The 22025-nt window shown below is 46.9% G+C and overlaps 1 protein-coding gene across 12 annotated transcripts in view; it reads right to left on the reverse strand.

Annotated features, from left to right (window-relative positions):
• ADGRB1 (adhesion G protein-coupled receptor B1) overlaps window positions 1-22025 on the reverse strand; it is a 366154-nt gene that overhangs the window by 158940 nt on the left and 185189 nt on the right. For 8 of the 12 annotated variants that reach the window (XM_043539006.1, XM_043539004.1, XM_043538999.1 and 5 more), the window contains exons 5-9: window positions 18323-18487; window positions 16431-16595; window positions 11592-11765; window positions 7423-7587; window positions 3371-3472 (exon numbers count right to left, since the gene is read on the reverse strand). In XM_043539006.1, the coding sequence (XP_043394941.1) occupies window positions 3371-3472; window positions 7423-7587; window positions 11592-11765; window positions 16431-16595; window positions 18323-18487 (771 nt within the window). The remainder of the gene's footprint in view (window positions 1-3370; window positions 3473-7422; window positions 7588-11591; window positions 11766-16430; window positions 16596-18322; window positions 18488-22025) is intronic. The other 4 variants (XM_043539007.1, XM_043539005.1, XM_037891907.2 and 1 more) reach the window with 2 other exon arrangements.

Raw genomic sequence — 22025 nt, forward strand, 5'->3', positions numbered from 1 at the left:
TGATCTGGAAAAGGGATAGGAAACAGTGGGGTGCCAAAGTTTGAAGGCGATACTAAATTACTCAAGAATAAAGCTGTCTATGAACAATTACAAAGGGATCTCACAAAACTGCGTGACTGGGCAACAAAATGGCAGAGGAAATTCAGTGTTGATAAGTGCAAAGCAATGCACATTGGAAGACATCATCCCAACTATACATATAAAATGGTGGGCTCTAAAATAGCTGATACCACTCAAGAAAGAAATCTTGGGTCATCGTGGACAGTTCTCTGAAAACATCTGCTCAATGTGCAGTGGCAGTCAAAAAAGGTAAGAGAATGTTGGGAGCCATTAGGAAAGGGATAGATAATAAGACAGAAAATATCAAAATACCACAATGTAAATCCATAGTACGCCCACACATTGAATACTGCGTGCAGTTCTGGTTGTTCCATCTCAAAAAAGATGTATTAGAATTGGAAAAGGTACAGAGAAGAGCAACAAGAATGATATGGGGTCTGGAACAGTGTCCACATGAGGAGAGATTTAAAAGACTGGGACTGTTCATTTTAGAAAAGAGACGACTAAGGGGGGATATGACAGAGGTCTATAGAATCATGGCGGGTGTGGAGACTGTGAATAGAGAAGAACCAGGAGTCACCTGATGACATTAATGGGCAGCAAGTTTAAAACAAACAAAAGGAAGGATTTCTTCACACAACGCACAGTCAAGCTGTGGAACTCATTGCCAGGGAATGTTGTGAAAGCCGAAACCATAAGTGGGTTAAAAAAAAAATGAGATAAATTCACGGAGGACAGGTCCATCAGTGGCTATTAGCCAAGATGGTCAGAGACGCAACCCCATGCTCTGGGTGTCCCTAAGCCTCTGACTGCCAGAAGCTAGGATTGGACAATGGGGGATGGATCACTCGGTAAATTGCCCTGTTCTCTTCGTTCCCTCAGAAGCATCTAGCACAGGGCACTGTCGGAAGACAGGATACTGGGAAGATGGACCATTGGTCTGACCCAGGATGACCATTCTTATGTTCCCATGGAAACCCTGAGCATTCTCGTGGAGGGTACCCACAACAAGCTGATTTAGCTAGAGATGCGCACAAACTGCCACAGACAATTGCTGAGCACACACAACAAACACTAGCGCTTTGGGTGGGGTTTTTTATCTCCTTTCTCTGCATCCCCCAGGGGCATGAGAGCCAAAGAAAACCACAGTGGAAGCACTTGGCTGGCAATTTAGATCAGGCTAACTCGAACAAAGGAAACTCTATGTCTGCACCCATGGGATGCAAACCCAGAGAGTCCCAGAGAATCTCACAAAAGTGCCTGATTCCGTATCTCTAAGCTGAAGGATTAAAGCAGCAATGGCCGTTAGGCTTCTCCGGAGATGTCAAAAGGGGATAAATAACCAACAGCACCACCTTTGAGCTGAGGTACTCTGAAACTGCGAACACGGCCATTTGCCTCCTCTGTGAGTCCTGTCCATTGTCCTTCGTTACTCCAGTCACCTCCTAATTTACAGTGATTTGCCGCTTTGGTGGCCTTTCCTTTGCTCATACCATCCCTCCTGCCATGGAGAAAGAGATGAATCAGTGATGAAGAAGATGAAGGAGGTGAATGAATGGCTGGATGAATGGACTATAAGGTGGATAGAAAGCTGGCTAGATCATCGGGCTCAACGAGTAGTGATAAATGGCTCCATGTCTGGTTGGCAGCTGGTATCGGAGTGCCCCAAGGGTCGGTCCTGGGGCCATTTTTGTTTAATATCTTCATAAATGATCTGGAAGATGGTGTGGATTGCACCCTCAGCAAGTTTGCAGATGACACTCAACTGGGAGGAGTGGTAGATATGCTGAAGGGTAGGGATAGGATACAGAGGGACCTACACAAATTAGAGGATTGGGTCAAAAGAAATGTGATGAGGTTCAACAAGGAGAAGTTCAGAGTCCTGCACTTAGGACGGAAGAATCCCATGCACTGCTACAGACTGCTACAGGGACTGAGCGGCTAGGCAGCAGTTCTGTAGAAAAGGACCTAGGGGTTACAGTGGACGAGAAGCTGGATAGGACTCAACAATGTGCCCTTGTTGCCAAGAAGGCTAACGGCATTTTGGGCTGTATAAGTAGGGGCATTGCCAGCAGATCGAGGGACATGATCGTTCCCCTCTATTTGGCATTGGTGAGGCCTCATCTGGAGTACCGTGTCCAGTTTTGGGCCCCACACTATAAGAAGGATGTGGAAAAATTGGAAAGAGTCCAGCGGAGGGCAACAAAAATTATTAGGGGGCACATGAGTACATGATTTATGAGGAGAGGCTGAGGGAACTGGGATTATTTAGTCTGCAGAAGAGAAGAATGAGGGGGGATTTGATAGCTGCTTTCAAGTACCTGAAAGGGGGTCCCAAAGAGGATGGATCTAAACTATTCTCAGTGGTACCAGATGACAGAACAGGAGCAATGGTCTCAAGTTGCAGTGGGGGAGGTTTAGGTTGGATATTAGGAAAAACTTTTTCACTTGGAGGGTGGTGAAGCACTGGAATGGGTTACCTAGGGAGGTGGTGGAATCTCCTTCCTTAGAGGTTTTTAAGGTCAGGTTTGAGAAAGCCCTGGCTGGGATGATTTAGTTGGGGATTGGTCCTGCTTTGAGCAGGGGGCTGGACTAGATGACCTCCTGAGGTCCCTTCCGACCCTGATCTTCTATGATTCTATGATCTTGTCTGACCCTTCCTGCCAGCACAGTGGACACACCCTCTCCCTCTTTGAGAGTTTTCCAGGAGCAGGTGTGGCTAAGTTCACAATCAGGCTTTTATTGCTAATCGGTTTAGTAAACTTCCTTTGGATACACTTCCTGTAACCTGATTGCGGTGCATTCCGCAGACCCTCCCATGACTGCTTACTCCAGGCTGGGACCTAGGCAGAGACCGTGCCAGTGGATGACCCTAGGCAGCACAGGCTGAGCGATCCAAAGAGAACTACAGGGGCTGTCAGTGTCCAGCACCCTCGATAAAAAAAACCCTTTACATTCATCACAGATGAATCCTGTACCTCCTCCATCCCCCCGCCACACCTCAGCTCCCATCAAGCACCGAGAAAGACCTTGAGAAGCTCACCTAAGAGCTGCCTATGAGCCCTCTCGCGGTTTTGCCCCAGAACTGCCCGTTGCCCAGCAGCACAAGGCTACACTGCCTCCGGAGGACAGCGGTGCCGAGAGAAAACAGATGCAGCCACCGTGTGCTTCTGGAGAAAGCTCCCCAGCAGTCATGCACTTTATTAAGTCCCCCCCGAATAACACATCTTGGTCCCCTCTAGGTCAGAGAGGACCAAGATCTCCATGAGTTTAAGTTGACTCCACAGGCAGGGCGCGTCCTTCTCCTTACCAGTGGCATTGCGAGGACACCGGACAGCCGCAGCCTCTCCGGCAGGCGTTTCCTTCCAAACCACGGAAGCAAAGTTATCTTCATCGCATATTTCATGGGGCTCTGTAAAGGACAAAGGCACTGGGTTGGCTACGCCGCCAGCTGCTCAGCATGGGCAAGATGGGAAGCAAGAAAGGGGGCAAGTAGCAGAGAGGGGGAAGATTAAAGGGAGAGGCAGAAAAAGGACCTGGCAGTGTGGAGGAAAGCGTGCTGCGTAGAGAGCCAGCAGCTCCTGATTAAATCACAGCTGCCTCATCACTTGGCCTTGGGCAAAGCCATCTGACCTCTCTGTAGCTCATGTTGCCTATCCGAAAACTGAGCCTTGATCCCCTGTGAGGGTTAATTAACTAGTGCCCACCTCAGGTGAATGCAAAGTGTGTTACCTGCTTGTGCTTAGCTCACATTGTAGGGATCTGGGGTTCTGGTGGCAAAGGAGCCAACCCTGCTTGGGACCCATGCCTAGGAGGCATTACACCTGTCCTAGGCTATGTATGTTTAAAACACTGCTATGTAGAACTGCCACATCCTAGAGGAGAAGACCAGGAAAGGTTGGAAGGGGAAAAGGGAGGAGAGGAGACACAGCTAGACAGAAACCAGGTTGAACCCGGACCACATAGAGAGCCCCCTCAAGCCCTGCATAGGCCACTATTCTTGGGGCACTGGGTATCAGATGCTTACTTTGCCAGGCGAATACGGACAAGCAGAGGGTGTAAGCACCACCCCATAATGCCAAGAAGCTGGGTTTCCATCAGTTGCTCATAAGAAACGACCGCTGCAGAGCCCAGCAAGCTGCTGCCATGTTTAAATGATGCGGCTGCTCCCGGCACCAGCGGAAAGCACCCCGTGCAGCGGTTACACCAACCTCCGGCCTCAGCTGGGTCTAACGGATGCAGGCTTGGGAGGAAAGGGGCGGCTGCAAAGTGGGGTGAAGCTGTGTCAGCCCACAGAGGGAGTCAAAACGGCCAACGCGCTGTCAGCGAGTTGGAAGCACATCTACTACGTGAGTGATGGTTTATGTGGGAAAAGATTACTTATGGTACATAAAACTGGGGAAGCTGTGAATCTGGTATTAAAACTATTTATCACTCCTTGGGGTGGGGAGGGAAAGCCTTATATGTAATGGTTTGCAATTACATTTTCTATTTATTGTGCATGTAAAACTACCCATAAACAAGGAGGCTGCATGCACGGCTGTTCCCATCCAGGCCTGGCAGTTGTCAAGCCAATGCCAGTCACTGACCGGGCTCGGCAGCTGTTCACCGTGCTCTCCTCCCATGCAGGGAAGCACTGCTGGTGCCAGAGTTCAGCAGCGCCAGTAGTGGCGTGCCAAGGACACAATCAGCCGAGCTGCGGGGGAGGGTGGCAGTAGCTGCAGATGACTGAAATAAATAAATTTCCTAGGTCCTGAGTTTTACTGTGAGCTCAGGGGAGTTAGCGGAGCATGCCCGGCTGGCAGCCCCCAAGTGCATCTTCAGCACTGGAAGAGCTCATAAGTCCTATATGGTGCATGACTACAGGGGGTATGGAATATCTCGGGGATCCACTTCTGGGTTGTGGGTGTCCTTCTCCACATGTGCTGCTTTGGAACTGACTGCAAGATTCCTCCAGGTGAGAGGCAGGGCTGTGAATTTAAAGACAGGGCTGGAGCCAGAATTCTGTATCTGACAAACCTCTGACTGTGGGGCAGCTCAGATCCAGATCTTGTGGGTAACACCGATTTCTACAAAGGCCCCAGACAGGAGTGATCCACAGGTACCCAGTTCAGAATGGAACCTACATCCAAATCCATCTGTACTTGAAACACAGCTCCCCCTCCCCATGCTTCCTGGAAGGCCATTACCAACCACTAGCCATGATATTCACTCATAAAGAGCTCTCATCTCATTCCTTTTAATTGCCTGCTGTTGCTGTCGTAGGTATTCCAGTAGCACCTGAAGGCCTCCGCTGAGATCAAGCCCGCATTGTGCTAGGCACAACAAGAAACAGTCCCTTCCCAACAGAATTTACAATCTATATACACAAGACAGACAGCGGGGTGGGGGGGAAAGGGAGTATTACTGGCCCTGTTTTACCAAAGAGTGCCTGAAGCACAGAGAGATTAGGTGACTTGCCCACATTACACTGTGGCAGAGCTGTGAATCTGAGCCCAGATCTCCTGGGTCCCAGCCCAGTGCCTTAGCCACAAACCCATCGTGCCGCTCTGGTTCACTCAGCGTTTCAAAGAAGGATTATGGAGAGCTGCTAGCATTCTTTGTTGCAAAGCAACTGAGCTGAAGCAGCAAGGGGGAAGGGGACGGGGAAGGGCTCAGGAGAATGGCTCCCCCACGCCAACCCCCTCGTTCTCTCTCCCTTATGCCAACCTTCCAACCCTTTCTTGTCACTCCCGCTTGTGACTGCCCTTTCCAGGAAGTGCTACGTGATGCGGTGCATCAGGGATGCTCCTTAGAAAGACCTGGTATTGCCTGGCATTTTCTTGCCTACAAGCGCAGGAGTGATTCCCAGGCCAGGAGGGAATCAGTTGATTGCTGTAATTTTTAATATCGCTTTGTAACGAAATCCTTTTTACTCTAGGAAGCGAGTTGCACTGGGAGATTTTAATATCAAACTCAATTAAGCTCAATCCTTCTGTTAAAACAAAATCAGGTTGGTATTTGAGTTTTCCTTGAGAACAATAATCAAGGAGGTTTATTTGTAGCCATTGACTTGCAGGGTCCCCCTTGCCCTCCCTCCCTTACCACACCCCCTCCTCAAAATAATTACAACAAGCTCCTTTGATGTGAAACACCCACACTGCTGAGATGTGCCTCCTTTTGTATATGATAGCACAGCTCCAAGCCCCTACCAAAATTAATAAAATGACTTGGTTTGCTCCAGATCCTCAGCCAGCATAAATCAAAGGTAAAGTCTGTGAAGCTGAGGATCAGGCCCAAAATTTTCCTATGGTCAGGGAATGCTGTTGGCTGAATTAGAAGAGAATCCGGGGGATGGACCAATAGTTGAAGTTAGTGACACCTTCATGCTACCGTTTGGGTCTTTCCCCCTTTGATTCACAGAGACCTTTGTGATCATCTGGTCTGACCTCCTGCATAACACAGGCCATCACACTTCCGCAGTGACCCCTGCATCCAGCCCAATAGCTTTTGCTTAGGCTAGAGTGCGTCTTTTCAAGAGACACCAGTGAGGGAGAAGTCACCACATCCCTTGGTAATCAGTTCGGATGATTAAATACCCTCACTATTAAAAACTCTGAATCTTATCAAAAGGAACCAATGTGGCTCTCTAGTCTGACCTCCTGTACAACACAGGAGAGAGAACTTCAAGCAGAGATTTCCCCAGAAGGGGCTCTAAGACTGGCTTGCAAAGGAAAATAAACATTGCTTTTGAGCCCTTTAACTATCTGCTTCTGCTTGTGTTTCACATTTAGAAACCCAGGTTTTGTCTGCCCTGCAAAACTCTCCAACCTTGACCTCACTCAGGTTTTTCGGCCCCATAATTTGCAGCACGTTCTTCTCCCCTGGCAATAGCACCAGCGGGAGCTATAGACTAGCCAGGACTCAGATAGGCTCGGCCAGCACTGTGCTGTCTAACCCTGCTCTGGGTCGTGCAATGGCATGTGGGTAACTCCAGCGGCTAGTGGCCCAGTGGGAGTAGTGTGAACATGACAGAGCATCGGGGATGCTCCAGTAGTGCTTTCGCTGGGTACTCACACACCAGTTCTTTGCCTCTTGATAAATCACCAGCTGCCTGTCTCCAACCACATGCCAGTCAAGAAGCACTGAGCATGTCCATCCACCCACGGTAGGCCCAATCGCACACCCATTGAAATCAGGGAGAGCCTCACGATTGGCTTGGATAGGTGTTGGACCAAGCCCTACCAGCAGGCCTGTGTTATGCAGAAGGCCAGACCAGAGGTCCCTCGTGGTATTAAACTCTGACTCATACAAGCAGCAGCCCTTCCCCACTGTCTGTGTTACCGATCTGAACAGAAAGCAGGAAGAGTGTGAGATACGTACCAGGACACTTCTTGTCATTACACTGCTTATACTCCTCCTTGGGCCCCTGACAAAAGTCTCCTCCGAAGAAGGGGCCGTAGCACACACGGTCACGTCTCTGCGTCCCGCCCCCGCATGAGGTCGTACAGCTCCCCCACGGCCCCCACGCCTGCCACTTTCCATCCACTGCAGGAGAGCAAACGAGGAAAGAAAACAGTTTCTGAGCAACACAAGGCAGCTCATCCTCAAGGTAAACACTGGACATACAGTTTGCAGTGATACGGCTGGATGTTAGGTGTCGGCTCCCTGCCTTGAAAAGGCTCTAACACAAGTTAAAAGGAGGAGGAGAGGGTGCGTAGGAGTGATATAACAGTCCATATCTTGATTGCTTCTGCACATTGATGGCCTAACTCTGATCTCACGTGCATGAGGGAATTCAGGAGCAGCTTCCTTGCAGTCAACCGTGTAAAGTGTGCAGGGGATCATAATCACACCTGAGAACTGTGGATTGCTTTTAAATGATTTTAGTTGTGGTGGAAGAAATGTGAACCCTGCAGAGTGGGGCCTTTTCGAAACGGAAAGTTAGAATGCAGCAAGCTGGAATGTAAATCGCCTGCGTTCTAGCCCACTGCGAATTCACTGGCTATGCGGACCCTGCTACAGCGCACTTCAAGTTCCCTGGTGCACTTTGACCTATTGCTGTTTGAAGCAGGAGTATGTTAAAGCATCCTGAGGAATTTTTCGTGCATGGTAGCAGGGGCCACACTGCCAGGTAATATGTGCCACATTCGTGCACTGTGTATTTGCACCCCAGCTTGCTGTGCACTAACTCCCCATCTAGACATACCCTGAAATCGTAGGCTTATGCCCAAAGTAAACACTATAACATGTTCTGCTCCAGTGCAGGCTTCTCCTTATGTCTCGTCTCCCCACCTCAGCCCCAGCCTGGAAGGACCCTAGGACAGTGCAGTCTCCATGGCCCAATCACTCCTTGGATTCTCTCCTGAAACTGCTACTAAGGGTGACATTCAGGGGTCTCCCTACAGATATTTGTCTGGTAGGAACCAGGCTCAGGCGATCAGCTCAGTTCAAATCAACTACCGAAAAGCAGCATTAATTCACTTCTGAACCTGGGCTGCTGACCCGTATCCCATTTTTCATCTGTTCAATGTGAAGTGGCGGTCAAAAAGGCTAACAGCACGTTAGGAACCATTAGGAAAGGGATAGATAATAAGACAGAAAATATCATAATGCCACTGTATAAAGCCAAGGTACACCCACACCTTAAATCCTGCGGGCAGGTCTGGTTGACCCATCACAAAAAAAAAGATATATGAGAATTGGAAAAAGTACAGAGAAGGGCAACAAAAGAGATTTGGAGTCTGGAACAGCTTCTGCATGAGGAGAGATTACAAAGACTGGGACTGTTCAGCGTGGAAAAGAGACGACTAAGTGGGGATATGAGAGAGGTCGATAAAATCATGAGTGGTGTCGAGACAGCGACTAGAGAAGCGTTATTTACTCATTTAGGTAACAAGGGAATCAGGTTCACCCGATGACATTAACAGGCAGCCGGTTTAAAACAAACATACGGAAGTACTCCTTCACACAATGCACAGTCAAGCTGTGGAATTCTTTGCCAGGGGATGTTGTGAAGGCCAAAAGTATAACTGGGTTCAAAAAAGAATTAGATAAGATCAAGGAGGATAGGTCCATCAATGGCTATAAGCCAAGATGGTCAGAGACGTAACCCATGCGCTGGGTACCCTAAAGCCTCTGACTGCCAGAAGCTGGGACTGAATGACATGGGATGGATCACTCAATAAATTGCTCTGTTCTGCTCATTCTCTCTGAAGCATCTATCAACAGCCACTGTCGGAAGATAGGATACTGGGGTAGATGGACCATTGGTCTGACCCAGTGTGGCTGTCCTTATGTTTCTATTTCCAGTTACCTGAGACATCCAGGCTTCCTGACTCATCTCACCCTGGGCTAAGATTTTGGGGTCTGGCTGTGGAAGCTCTGAATATAGACAGGGACAGGGACTGTCTGCCATTTATATTAGAGAGACAAGGTGGGTGAGGTAATATCTTTTATGGAGATATTTCTGTTGGTGAAAGAGATCAGCTCTTACAAGGCCTCTGGGTAAGCTCAAAACCTTGACTCTTCTGTTTTTCACCAACAGAAGTTGGTCCAATAAAAGATCCTACCTCATCCCTCTTGTCTCTCTCATATCCTGGGGCCAACACAGCTACCACAACACTGCATGCACTTATATTACCATTTAATAACCAAAGTCTACAGCTTCAGTGCAGTACGATGACCATTTCACAAGCAGAAAGACAAAGATTCCCTTCTTCAGCTTAGGAGGTGAGGAGGTACCAACAAAGCAGATTCAGAGAAGCAGAGAAACCACACAGATACAGCCAAGAAGCCCTCCTCCAGCTGTTGTGTTATTGCCCACTTTGGGTTTCATTTTGAGTGAAATTCGCTCTTGTGCAAGAAGCTACCTCAAGGCCTACTCACCATGTAAGTGCAGCATAAACCCTCAAGAACTTAAATTGGCCACATTCCTTCCTGGAACAAGTCACCTGTTTTTAAATTCTGGGCCTCGCAGGTAAAAGATTTTGGCTGCAGTTTAACTGTCTTTTCTCAATGCGTATGGTTGTTTCACATGCCTTGGAAATGGGATTTGCAAGCGCTCTGAGAAATGGACTGTAAGGTTGTCTAGTTCCATTGTAACTTCTCTGAGTGCCTCTGCACCCTCTGTGGACATGCTGCTTCGTAGTTCACTTCTTACTATTAATAATGACATTTAACATCTTCAAAGCACAGTACAACTGCTAATTAATCCTCCCAACACGGCTGTGAGGTAGGGAAATATCCTCTTCATGTCACAGATGGGGAATAGTGCGTTGTCTGTGGCCATGCCGCAGCTCAGTAACAGAATGAGAACTAGGACCTAGGAGTCCTGAATCCTCATTTTAATCACATCTTAGCAAATCATTTATGATGCCTAATTTAACAGGATACTGGGAGGTGAGGGATTACTTTTCTTCTTTCCTTAAACACCATTATCACAAAGCATATGCTGTGCCACAACCTCTAGCCCTTTCTACACCAATGTCAACTGCACCTGCAGTTTGGGCCATGTCCCCATGACACTCAAAACCATGCTAACAACAACTATGATAACAGAAGCTCAGCGACTAAAAAAAGATAGCAGGGCCTATTGGTCTCAGTGTAGGAAAGGACAATGCCCTGGCTAAGCTCTGCTTTGTGATTGTGGTGTTCTGCTGCTAGAGAAAGTAGTCCCCCCTGGACCTTCTGATATTCTCTGAGGAACAGCACCCCTGCAAAGCCCTCAGTTAACCCCACCTATCTAAAGGGTGACTTTGAACCTTTAGTGATGTGGAAGCCAGGCAGCTGAATTCTCGTTTGCCAGAACCTGGGAATGGGCGACCAGGGGTGGATCACTCAATGATTACCTGTTCTGTTCATTCCCTCTGGGGCACCTGGCATTGGCCACTGTCAGAAGACAGGATTCTGGGCTACATGGACCTTTGGTTTTACCCAGTATGGCGGCTCTTATGTTCTTATGTTCTCTGCTATCTCACGAGCCCTTCTTAGTAGCCTGCACAAAGCCCATTCCCTCAGAGAGCGGCGAAACATACCCAGACTGAAAACAGCTGACTCCAGAGAGTCAGGGTAAGACAGATGACTGAGACCCACTGGTATCAAGCTTCTCCGACATGTACTTCCATTCTGGTTTATGTTCCTTTCTGAAATGGCCTGTCCTAGGTCCTATCCCCCATGACATAAAATCAGGGTGGTTATACCTAACCATGAAGGGCTGGTCACAATGACCTAGAAGCCACGGATCTTGCTCCCCAACCAGCCTCACAGCCTAGTCACGGTGAAGGTTCAAACGTGTGAATACTATGTCAGTTTCAACCATAAATTGGACAAGGAAACAACTAATATAAAATAGGAGGAGTGTGAAAATACCATAGAGACATAGAAAGAATTCCACAGAAGAGATTTAATGGATAAGGGGGGTAATTTTTTCAAAAGCACCAAAGTCACTTAGGAGTCTAAGTCCCATTGACTTTCAATGAGATTTCAGTTCCTAAGTCATTTGAGAAATGGGACTCAGGTACTTTTGAAAATGTTACCCATTTGCCACTGACCTGGACATTGTCTTAGGAAGCAATCTCTGGTTTCCACCCAGTGCCCCTGGCACTCTGCTCCCCCATAGGAAGGTCCGTTGCACTCCCGCGTTCGCTGCTGGGTACCGTTGGAGCAGGTCGTAGAACAGGAACTCCAGCTCGACCACTCATTCCAGTTCCCATCCACTGAGTGGCCCAAAGGGAGAAAAAGAGACAGAGAATGTGAAAATCCCTTTTACCAGGAGTGAGGCCTGTTCCGCAAGACCAGGCCAGTGAAGCGAAGGTCCTGTTGCACTGGACACAATACAGTGCTCCAAAGCAGAGAGAGCCATCCTGCATGGACTGGCAAAGAGATGTAGACAGGTACCCCAGGGAAGGAGAGCTCAAACTCTGCCCAACCAAGGGTTGCGATACCAATTCGTCTGGAACCTTAGGAACACAGACTATGACAGTATCACATGACATGACATGTGATATTATAACATGGCATATAATAATCCAAACTTTTTGACTTTCATAGTAATATTAAAAATGATAATATAAATATAATGTAACAATCAAAATGATAAAGTAAAAAAACCCAGCTATTTTGACCCAATTGAGATAAATTGTTCCAATAATTTTTCATCAAAACATTTAATCAAAATCAATATGTTCCCGTGGAAGATTTCAATTTTGCCAAATCAGCATGTTCCAATTGAAAAATGGAAAACTTGGAAAAATTTTGACCAGGTCTAGTTCAAAGTAGCATGTGTGGAAGGAAAGAAAGATGGATGGATGAACCTTAAAACTCCATCTGTCTTTCAGAGAGAATCTTTTTACAGGAACTCACTATTATTCAATGGAATTCACTCCGTGTATCAGGACATACCCTATAGCATGAGTGGAATTTAATAAAGACCCATGAGTATGTGTGTATATATATATATATCAATGCCCTTCTCTTGTTGCTGAATTAACGTTGACAGGCTTCGCGTGTCTCTAAACAGAAACATCTTGGATAATTAATGAGCAAAAAACAGCAAAGGAAAATTACGAAAAGCACAGGTTAGGAATGAAACATGAATGGATTTTATTAGCATGATATATTTTAAAGCATTCCCCAGACTGGCAGTCCTACTCTAATTAGCCCCAATCAACAGATATTTCATCTAACCTTTCTACCATTCCTGCTTTACCTCATTACCAATGGCGGTTGTTATCCCTCTGGCTGAAAACAAGCAAGGCTCAGTGGTATCCCTATTATTAAGGTTCTTATTCTCTTCTGAACCCCATTTCTTGGAGATTTCAGCTCTCTAACGAATAAAAACTCTTTCTCTCTGGCTCATCAGTCCCAGGCGCAAATTGATTTTTTAAAAACTATTTGACATCTGGTTCCTTTTGTAATTTACAAGCTCTCAAAAGGCACCAAATTAGTCTCAGGGTCTCATTGCTTTTTGTTTGTGCACATGAAAGAAAACGTATCATAGCCAAAATGTACAATTTTAAAGTCGATGGGAGTTGCAGGGCTCAGCAGATCAGAACATCAGGCAACTTAGTTCAGTACCTATTTATGGATTTAGGGGCCCGGCTTTAGCTACTCCAGAATAAAGGCTTTGACACACCTATGTTCATGGCATTACATAAATACATATTAATACCAAGGGGTGAATACTAAGAGATGCTCACCGTCTGCAAACCCCACTGGAGTCAATGAGGCAATTCCTCCCAGGAACTGGCCGAATAACAGTAATAATAATTGTGGAGCTGTTCCTAACTCAACGGAGCTATGATTCACACCAGCTGAGGATCTGGTCCCATGTCTCTTACAGTCCAAATAAGAAATATATTGCAGCAATTACCACAATAGCCCCGTTTGCTATAGTACCACTACTGTACACTGCAAGGCTAGGGGCTGTTCTTGTCACAGAGGAACGTAGCATTTTTGGTGTAAGGGAGATAAAATGGGAACATGTCTATAGGGATCTGCCTTTGGCACCTACCAATGAAATCGGGGGAGAGGGATAAGGTCATATTATACAGAGACGGGATGGTCATGTGTTTGGATTATTCATGTATTGTATTTTCAGTAGTTTAGGAAATTAAGCCAGCAAAGCTGGCTGTGGTTCCAGGTTACATCCCTACTCATAGCTCCAATCATAAAGGGCCCCAATCCTGTAAGGTGCTGAGAACCCTTCCTTCCCATTGACATCACTGGGAGCTGAGGGTGCTCGGTAGCTGGCAGCCTAGACCGCAAACAGCCAGAGCTTATGAAAAGCAAATAACAGTGTAGCTCATTAGAAGTTCACCTTCTAGAGTCTATGTAGATAATTTGCTTGTCCTCTCCTCTCCTTCCAAAGTGGCGCAGGGGTCGCTCTGTGCCACCGACCCCACAGAAGAAAGTGTCTTTGTGCCATTAGCAGAGCATTGTAACCACGTGCAGTGATGAATCCTTGGAGTAGGGCAGTAATAACTGATATGACTGTCAAGTGTATAAAGCACTGAATAGCTCCCATTGTTGTGTTTCAATGAGTCCTCCAATGCAGCCCTCGTTTGGCACAGAAGAGCCAATGATTACCTTTGTGGATTAATTAAAGCTGAAAGGTTTCAATTGGGCTGCCTTTATTTGCATTGCTATTTTATTTGCAACAGTATATGTATTTATTTTTGTCAGAGCTATTAATTATGTATCAATGTTAACTAGGGATATGCTTTATTCCCCTAGCATTGCCAGCTCTGACCTCCTCAATTTGTCTCTTTATGGGAGAGCCAACTTGGTCTCTGCGAAGTTCTAATTCCAAGCAGAGACTTTAGGAACAAAGCCAGAAATCCAGGGACAGTTACCTGATTTGGGAACTGGGTAGCAAAATGTGACAGCAAATGTGGGGAGAAATTTCACAAAATTCTCACCCACACACATACATTTCCCTCCCCCCGTATGGAAATATTAAATTTTGAAGACGATTTTTGTCAAAATTTGAAAAATTTCAACCAGCCCTATTTTGGGAGGGTTGGTTACAGATCCAACATTTGGACTGTGTTACTGAGAAGCTTCCTCAGGACTTGCAAACCTCTAAGCTAACATGGGCTGTTAGGATATAGATATTCAGGCCTGTCTGCAAAGGCCTGTATTTTAAGAATTTAGGTGTATTCTTATCACTTGGCTAGTTATAGAGATATAAAAGAATCAAAATCACTGTCTGCTGGTGTAAGGGCCTTCTCTTACTGTGACAGTCTGAGGCCCTGTTCTTAGGCTAAGGCCTCTGGCTAAGCAGCAGAGGCAGCCATAAGCTGGGAAGCGACCGGTCACCTCCTCACATTCCAAACTAGTCACATTGAAAGAAGGTGCTATTGGGCTGTTAGGGTACAATCCTGTCCTGATAGTGCCTATCGCCTCCAGAGAAAAGGAAGTGCCTAGAAAATGTAAAAGGAAACTTAGTTTGATAGCATCCTGTCTGGCAAGAACTCACTTATCAATAGCTGGGATGTGAAATCCTCACTTCTGTATTGTCTTGTCATTATAGTTCACACTTTGCTATTGTTTGTCTGTATAATCTCTGTCTGGTTCTGTGATTGTTCCTGTCTGCTGTATAATTAATTTTGCTGGGTGTAAACTAATTAAGGTGGTGGGATATAATTGGTTACATAATCATGTTACAATATGTTAGGATTGGTTAGTTAAATTTCAGGAAAATGACTGGTTAAGGTATAGCTAAGTAGAACTCAAGTTTTACGATATAGTCTGCAGTCAATCAGGAAGTGAAGGCGTGGGTGTGTGGGTGGGGGAGATGGGAACAGGGAATGGGGGTGGGGAAATTGGAATCATGTTTTGCTAAAGGGGGAAATGGGAACAGAGAATGGGAATAAGGAAATTGGAATCATGTTTTGCTAAAGGGGGAAATGGGAACAGGGAATGGGAGTAAGGAAATTGGAATCATGTTTGGCTAAGGGCAGGAATGGGAACAGGGACACAGGTGTAAGGCTCTGTGGTGTCAGAGCTGGGAAGGAGGATACTAAGGAAGGAAACTGGAATCATGCTTGCTGGAAGTTCACCCCAATAAACATCGAACTGTTTGCACCTTTGGACTTCGGGTATTGTTGCTCTCTGTTCATGCGAGAAGGACCAGGGAGGTAAGTGGGTGAAGGAATAAGCCCCCTAACATGGGCTACGTTTTGGGACACGCGCAGGGCTGATTTATGGTTTTGAGAATGGAAGCTGTGCCAAGTACAACTAGTTTTTATATGAGCAAAAAAATAAATAAATCAGCCACTTCTCTGAGATTCGCTTGGAGGTTCTGGGTTCATTCCAACTTTAAACTCAAAGCAAAACTCAGTAGAGTGCAAATCTTTGAGAAGTAACATCTGGAAGGTGATGGGGGGCATTCACATGAGCCACTGTAAAGCTGCTAAGTTCTTCACAGCTCAAATGCTAACCTGGCAAAGTAGCTCCCAATTTACCATGTGGAATAGTGTATGAGAGGATAACAGAATCTCAGCAGTAAGACACTAGAACGAACCCTGTTCTACTTCATGTTGTTTGCCCCAGGTTACTTACTGGGAATGGGAGTTCTGACCCTAAGATTGCAGTTGGTACTGCACACGTTTCCAGATGGACAACTCTGGAGACCGAAGTCCTCTAGCTATGAGGAGAAGCAGCAGCAGTACAAGCGTTCTCTCCACTGCCCTCCACTATCCTTCATATCTGCCCTAGAGAAGCCACTTCAAGAGTAGCTTAATCTGCATGCCCTCTCTGCTGATAGGACCAACTATGGAGCCAGTTACTGCCAACCTTTTTGGTGGTTTTGGGTGATGTAGAGAGCTGTCCACCAGGAATGGGGCTGAGAGCCGCTGGAGGGAATGCTCTGTTTTTTACCGCCTTACCTGGGCAAAGTGCAATGTTGCAGAACTTAGTTTGTTTTTCAGGTCCCTCGCAGGGGTTTCCACCAAACTGAGGGGGTTTGCAGGTGCGGGTTCGATCCCTGTAACCCCGCCCACACGTTGAGGAGCACAGACTCCACGGAGACCACTCGTCCCAAGTGCCGTGCACTGAAATCAAAGCAGAGGGAATAAACATCCCTTCCTGGGGAGTCTTAGTTAGCTAAAGAATCATTACATGGAACATGGTATCTTGCCCCTAGTAAGAAACCCATTAGAAACCAGCGTGGGAAGGACCAAAACAAATCAGCCAGGAACGTGCAGAGGAGAACTGCGTGGAACATTTCATGAATTGCCACCAATGGCTCTTCACTAGTTTCACAAACGTGAAAAATCCTGACGCGCTTTTCACTGACCATCCCCACCCCTTCACATTTTTGTGCTGGAGGGAAAAGGCCTTTTTGAGCAGCAGAAATACACTTTCAGAAAGAGAAAACCCTGGTGACGTCTGGACAGCTCCAATGTCAAAGGCACTAAATGCAACATCTCTGGTAATGCGACTTTACCCAATGCTTTCTCTTTTATTTCTAAACCTCCACAAGGCAACAGCCTTTTAGAAAGTTGCAGCAATGTCAGGAGGCATACTCTAAGTGCTAATGCATCATTCAGTGGTGACCCCATCACAGGCAGAGCTAAAGAGTCTTGGAATATCTAGATGGGCTTGCAAAACTCCTGTGTACGGCTGTACAAGCACTGACGAGTTACCCCTGGTAACTGCTAGAATTAGACACCACAAGGTGCAGCATGGAGCTGATCAGAAACACTTTGACAAAACCATTTTCCATTGGAAAATGTGGCTCAATGGAAGCCAAAACATTTTGCAAAATCAGATCAATTTTGCTTCAGAACAAAAAAACAAATTCGGAAACTGTTCAAACATCCCATTTCCATTTTCTGAATGAAACCTTTCAATTTTTTCACTTTGGAATGACTTTCTGGTTTTGAAAAAAATATATAATATAATATAATATAATATAATATAATATAATATAAAATTTTAAAAAGTAAAATCAAACCCAAATGTTTTCACACATCCAAAACTCATTATTTTTTTCAGAATTTTCTTTCATGGACAATTTTTGGGTTCCATTCCAAATAGGAACAACGACAGATTTCAAAATCTCAAAAACCTTTACGTAACAGACTTTTCATCCTCCACACAGGTCTGTACAGCAGTTCATTTTGGACAGCATCCAGGAATTTGCATCCGATGAAGTGAGCTGTAGCTCACGAAAGCTTATGCTCAAATAAATTTGTTAGTCTCTAAGGTGCCACAAGTCCTCCTTTTCTTTCAGGAATTTGAAAGTTTGTCCTAGCAGCCATTTGGGTTATAAATCAGGATAGCAGTTTTAGGCTTCCCAGTACTGCTCAGTTGTAGAGCAATATAATCTATTATATTATAGAGCTATTATAATCTAGGCATAGATTATAATATAATCTATTATATTATAGAGCTATGACCTCGTGAGGTTTCTTCCAACCCTGATATTCTATGATTCTATGATATGAGTAGAAGGCAATGCTGGGAAGCGGGGGAGGTGGGAGCAGGCAGAGTGGGTGAGCACAGGAGACCAGCAGTTTCTCCATTATAGATTGGTTTCTGAAACCTGACTTGGCTACATGAGAGCAGCATGGCTGCTTGGGAGACAGAGATTGCATAAGGCTGCAAACTCAGGGTCTTAGATCCTGAGCTTGGGAATGCTCATTGCCATTCTGATTTGGACAGCAGAGCAGTTCCTGGTAATGCGGGGAACATCTGGTAAGCGCAGTGTCGGGACCCCAGATCCCGTGCGCCTCCTCCTTCCCCGCAGTTTGTGCCCGTGGAGTTGGTGGCGCACCTGGGCAGACGGCGGAGTTGTTACACGGTCTCTGCTCCCGGAGAGGCCCGCTGCACTGAGTGCTGTAGGAAGACGACACGCAGAACCTGGTTCTGGTCTGCCAGCCCTCCCCGCAGGTGGTCGAACACACGCTCCACGGGGACCACTCTTCTGCCGCAGGGTCACCTGTCGGGTTCAGAGCAGAAGGTGAGGCCATGGCGTCAGAACCTGGGCGCGGTAACCCCGACGGTTATAGCGAGGGAGGGCGGAGACGGGGATCCAGTGGGGGTGACAGCATGCTTTGGAAAACAAAAGAAAACCCACCCAGGCTTTCCCCTTTCTCACTGGCCTCTGCCAGCCTGCACCAGTGAAGACAGAGGGGAGCAGATAATGAGCCCGGTGAGGACACTGACTGGAGCTGCCCATCAAGTTGTTCCTTATAACCCCTGCCCACCATCCAAAGCTCAAACTGCCCCTTTGCAGCAAAGACTTAACAGACCAAGATCGTGGCCTAAATGCCTGCGTCGCCTTTCAATACCTACCCCACGGGAAGGGCGTCAGGAAGACAAGTAGAAGCATCCCACGGGATACGAGATGGGAGTGCAGTAGAGAGGAAGAGACAGGCCTGCATATTCCCTCCATCACTGACACAACACTAATGAAAATGAATGACCCCCGTCACCTGCATTTTAACCAGGTCACTGCTCAGGACGGGATGCTGGCTACCTGACCGATCTCTCAGTGTGAGCAGGTGACATGGGCAGGGAGGGAAGAGGGCATCCCATGGCTTCGATACCCTCCAACACACACGAGAACCTAGCCCCGCAGATAGAAGCCAAACAATAATCATTTAGCGAAACCTCATTTATTTCAGATAGAGTGTTGAAAATGACATCTGGTGCACCTGTAACGTACCATACAGGATCTATAACACGCAGAGACAATCCATAGAGCTGGACATTAGTGAGAGAATGAGCAGAGTTCCCAGCACTCTTTGACCCAAGAGAGGAGATGAGGAATGACCAACATGCCCCTCTTCGCAGTTCCATAATGTAGGGTTAGAAGACCACCAACCACCTACCAGTGCAACACGAGATAGTTAGCAGAAGCCCCTTGTGGCATCTCCCTTTCAGAGCTAAAAGCTCTGAGTGCTAACTCACCAGACTATGATAGCCACTGACTGCTCAGGGAGAGCTTTGTGTACAAACCACTAGCAGGGTAGCTGGGCCATGGGATTTCAAGGGATTGTGGCAAACCCTATCGGACCAATCAGAGTTGGTATCTGTATATTTGTCCAGTGGTATTCTAGAAACTATAGATCTCTCTGATTCAGTGCAGGTGTTGGCTTATATTTCATCCGCTTTTGAGGATTGAAGCTATTCGGACCGTTGATGTTTAATGATGTCCCACTGTAAGGATGAAGTGAAGGCCATTGGTAACTCTGGATTTAAGAGCTACCAGTGGATGAGGACTTGTGGAGGTGGAAGGTTTACAGAGAACCTTAACCACAAAGCGGGATGGACTTGTCTTGATTTCCTTTGCTTGATGTCTCACTGACTCCTGCTCTGGCTGATATTGCATGGCAGAATTAAATAGGAGAGAGAGATTAGGACAAATCTTTACCTTCTATAAATTCAGGTCCATCTGTGCTGTAAAACAAACACCTTGGGCTGCCCATTCACAGCACAGATGCCCCCCCAGGGTTAGATAACAAAAAAAGGAGAGTTTTTGTGCTTGCAGTCCTGTCTCCCCTGCTCAGTGTGAACGGGGGGTGAGGGAGGACGGGGGGACAAGAAGAATTCTAGATGCAACTGACCATGTTCATTAAGCCAAAAATGATTAATACCACTTTGTTCTGTTGATTTGCATCTGGAGATTAACCCATCCAACCAGTGGCTGTTCGACCAACTCTGACAATGGCTGTTCTCAGTCACTGCTTCTAGAGTAATCAGTCCTTGTCTAGAGACCTTGGGACAGCAGCAGAGCCTCTCTCTGCAGCATCCGATTTTGAAGTAGAGGAGCCTCTGGGAGATCGGTACAAGAGGATGGGATTGTCATGACAACTGGGCCAGGTCTTTGATAACTGACGGCATTCTGACAGCCCTGTCAGACAGATACAGCATTACTGGACTTAAAGTTCCCTAGCGGCAAGTCCCACTCCTCATGAGCAGCCTTCTCCATCACCACCACTTTAGCAGCACCCTTGCCTCCTAGAAGACGCCCAACAGCCGGTATAATATCCAGGGAAAGCTCTGCTCCAGCTCTTGGACTGCTGCTCCCAGTCTCCCCTTCAGACCTACCTCTACAGGTACATCTACACTGCAAGGGAAGGTGTAACTGTAGCAAGGGGTAGTCAGACCCAAGCTAGCTTTAATCTAGCTAGCGTGGGTAATGATAGCCATATAGATGTGGTGGCCCAGGTTTCAGAGGACCAACCCAGGGTCCCTGGAGGGCCTGTACTCTGGTTGTTAGCCCATGCAGAAGCCACGCCAGCCCACCTACACTGCTATTATCACCTGTGCTCACTAGATTTAAACTCGCATAGGTGTGCTTACCCCAGGACACGATCACACCTTTCACTCGCTGTGCAGACATACCCTAACACGGCGTTAATTGGGCACTTAATGATTTGCACTGCTCAGAAAACCACCAGGGATTTTTTTTTAATCCCGCACCAGCAATTCCCAGCTCTGCCGCACCAGTCTTTTAGCAGACAACCAAGCCAAGAGTGTAAAGACAATGACCTTCTTGGCAGGGCTGGGAAAGTCGGGTGTGGGCCAGCTGCTCTTGGGGGGGAATCACAGCAAAGCTGGCCCCTCAACTGTAGACGGTGATGGGGCTTATCTTCTTCTGCCTCAAACCTAGCTCATGCTTTTTGTACATCATCTATGCTGTTACCAAGAGGCAGACCATCCCTCTTAACTGGCTCTTTAAACACTATCTGTCTAGGCTGGAAAGCCATTTCCAAAGAGAGAGGAGGGGGAAAAGCCCGCAGTGAGGCTTATGTGTTCCCTCTGTCAATTGTATGGTGCATAGAGAATGGGAAATTTAATAGTCCACTCTGCAATCTAATCATATCCCGGTGGCTGTCTCGGATGCACATTTGAAAGTGCCACATTGAAATGAGAGGTAGGATGCTGCCTTCTGTACATCGTGGCACTATTAGAGGAATTAATATCCTCTGTGGCCCAAGTTTCACCTCCTCCCTCTCTTCCCCCTTCCTTATTCTGGGCATTTTCCCTTTCACAGTATGGAGAGCCATGATTAGATGGGAAAGGGAATCTGGTGGGACCTTTTGCAATTATCATCACAGCTCTTGCATTTCCCCTGACCGCACTTTCTAATTCAAAAGAGTGAGGTTTTTTAAAAGTTTTATCTCTGCTGGCTGGGGAAATTTGCCTGCCCAAGCCTCAAGCTCTGAAAAACAAGTTTCCACTCACTCTGGACCTGCTCCACAGAGCTGCTCAGAACCCCTGGGCATGAGGCCACAGGAAATCTTTATCCATCCTTTATCCAGGGTGCCAATCACAGAAATGGGGGCCAGCCAGACTCCCACAAGTTATGAAGGTGCTTAGCACAGTGGGGTCTGTAGCAGAAGAGTGGACTCGGAAAGCCTCAGGTGTAAGGCCTTGGAGCTGTGCCTCACGGACCGCCCTGCCTGACTGGCTGAGGAGGCTTGCAGGCCAGCTCTTAAGCCGGGCAGCAGAGCAGCTGACTGGGTGCT

Source organism: Chelonia mydas, chromosome 2 (assembly GCF_015237465.2).
Source record: "Chelonia mydas isolate rCheMyd1 chromosome 2, rCheMyd1.pri.v2, whole genome shotgun sequence".
Classification (NCBI taxonomy): Eukaryota; Metazoa; Chordata; order Testudines; family Cheloniidae; genus Chelonia; species Chelonia mydas.